Consider the following 610-nt stretch of genomic DNA (forward strand, 5'->3'; position numbering starts at 1 on the left):
GGAGATTTGGGCGAAGTCGTAATGCCATCCTTCGTGAGAGTTAGTCCCTGGCAAGTCTTGTTTTATTGTCTTGTTTTATTCTCTAGTACATGTTCCATAGGTTGTACAGGAACTGCCCTGGGATGTGGACTTGGTTGTTTATTTGTTGCCTTAAATACGAGGTGTCTGATCGGTTCTGCTGTTCTTGTTGCTCGCACTTTCATCTCGGACTTCACACACTCAACCTCTGCTTTTCCGGAGACAGGCCGGGGTTCTGCGATTTATCAATTCTTCCATGAACGATGTGGACTCTGGAGGCGCAGTCCTTGTCTTCAAAACTCCAATAAATCTCTTCCTTCACTTTTTGACCTTTAACCCTGCAATAAGTTACAGTTTTCCTCTATAAACTGGTTTTATTTGACAACCTTCATAGAGGGATTCGAGCGACGGCGGAGGAGGAAAATCATGAGGCAAGTCCTTCTATAATGAAACATTATATGCAGGGTAAGGAGTCAGTTAATGTTCTGGTGTGTATTGTTTCACTGCATTGCATCACAAACTTTGATAAACTATGGAATATAAACCGCATGAAAAAGGCAACGGCATGCGCTTTGTCAGCTAAAGAGAATGA

At 42.8% G+C, this 610-nt stretch overlaps 1 protein-coding gene across 1 annotated transcript in view; it reads right to left on the bottom strand.

Moving 5' to 3' along the window:
• The window catches only part of LOC119591157 (ctenidin-1-like), a 2,760-nt gene extending 2,557 nt beyond the window's left edge, over nucleotides 1–203 (bottom strand). Inside the window, exon 1 of the mRNA XM_037939867.1 lies at nucleotides 90–203. Coding sequence (XP_037795795.1) covers nucleotides 90–203 — 114 coding nt within the window. The remainder of the gene's footprint in view (nucleotides 1–89) is intronic.
• Between the last annotated feature and the right edge of the window lie 407 nt (nucleotides 204–610).

The sequence above is a fragment of the Penaeus monodon genome, chromosome 28 (genome assembly GCF_015228065.2).
Source record: "Penaeus monodon isolate SGIC_2016 chromosome 28, NSTDA_Pmon_1, whole genome shotgun sequence".
Lineage (NCBI taxonomy): Eukaryota > Metazoa > Arthropoda > Malacostraca > Decapoda > Penaeidae > Penaeus > Penaeus monodon.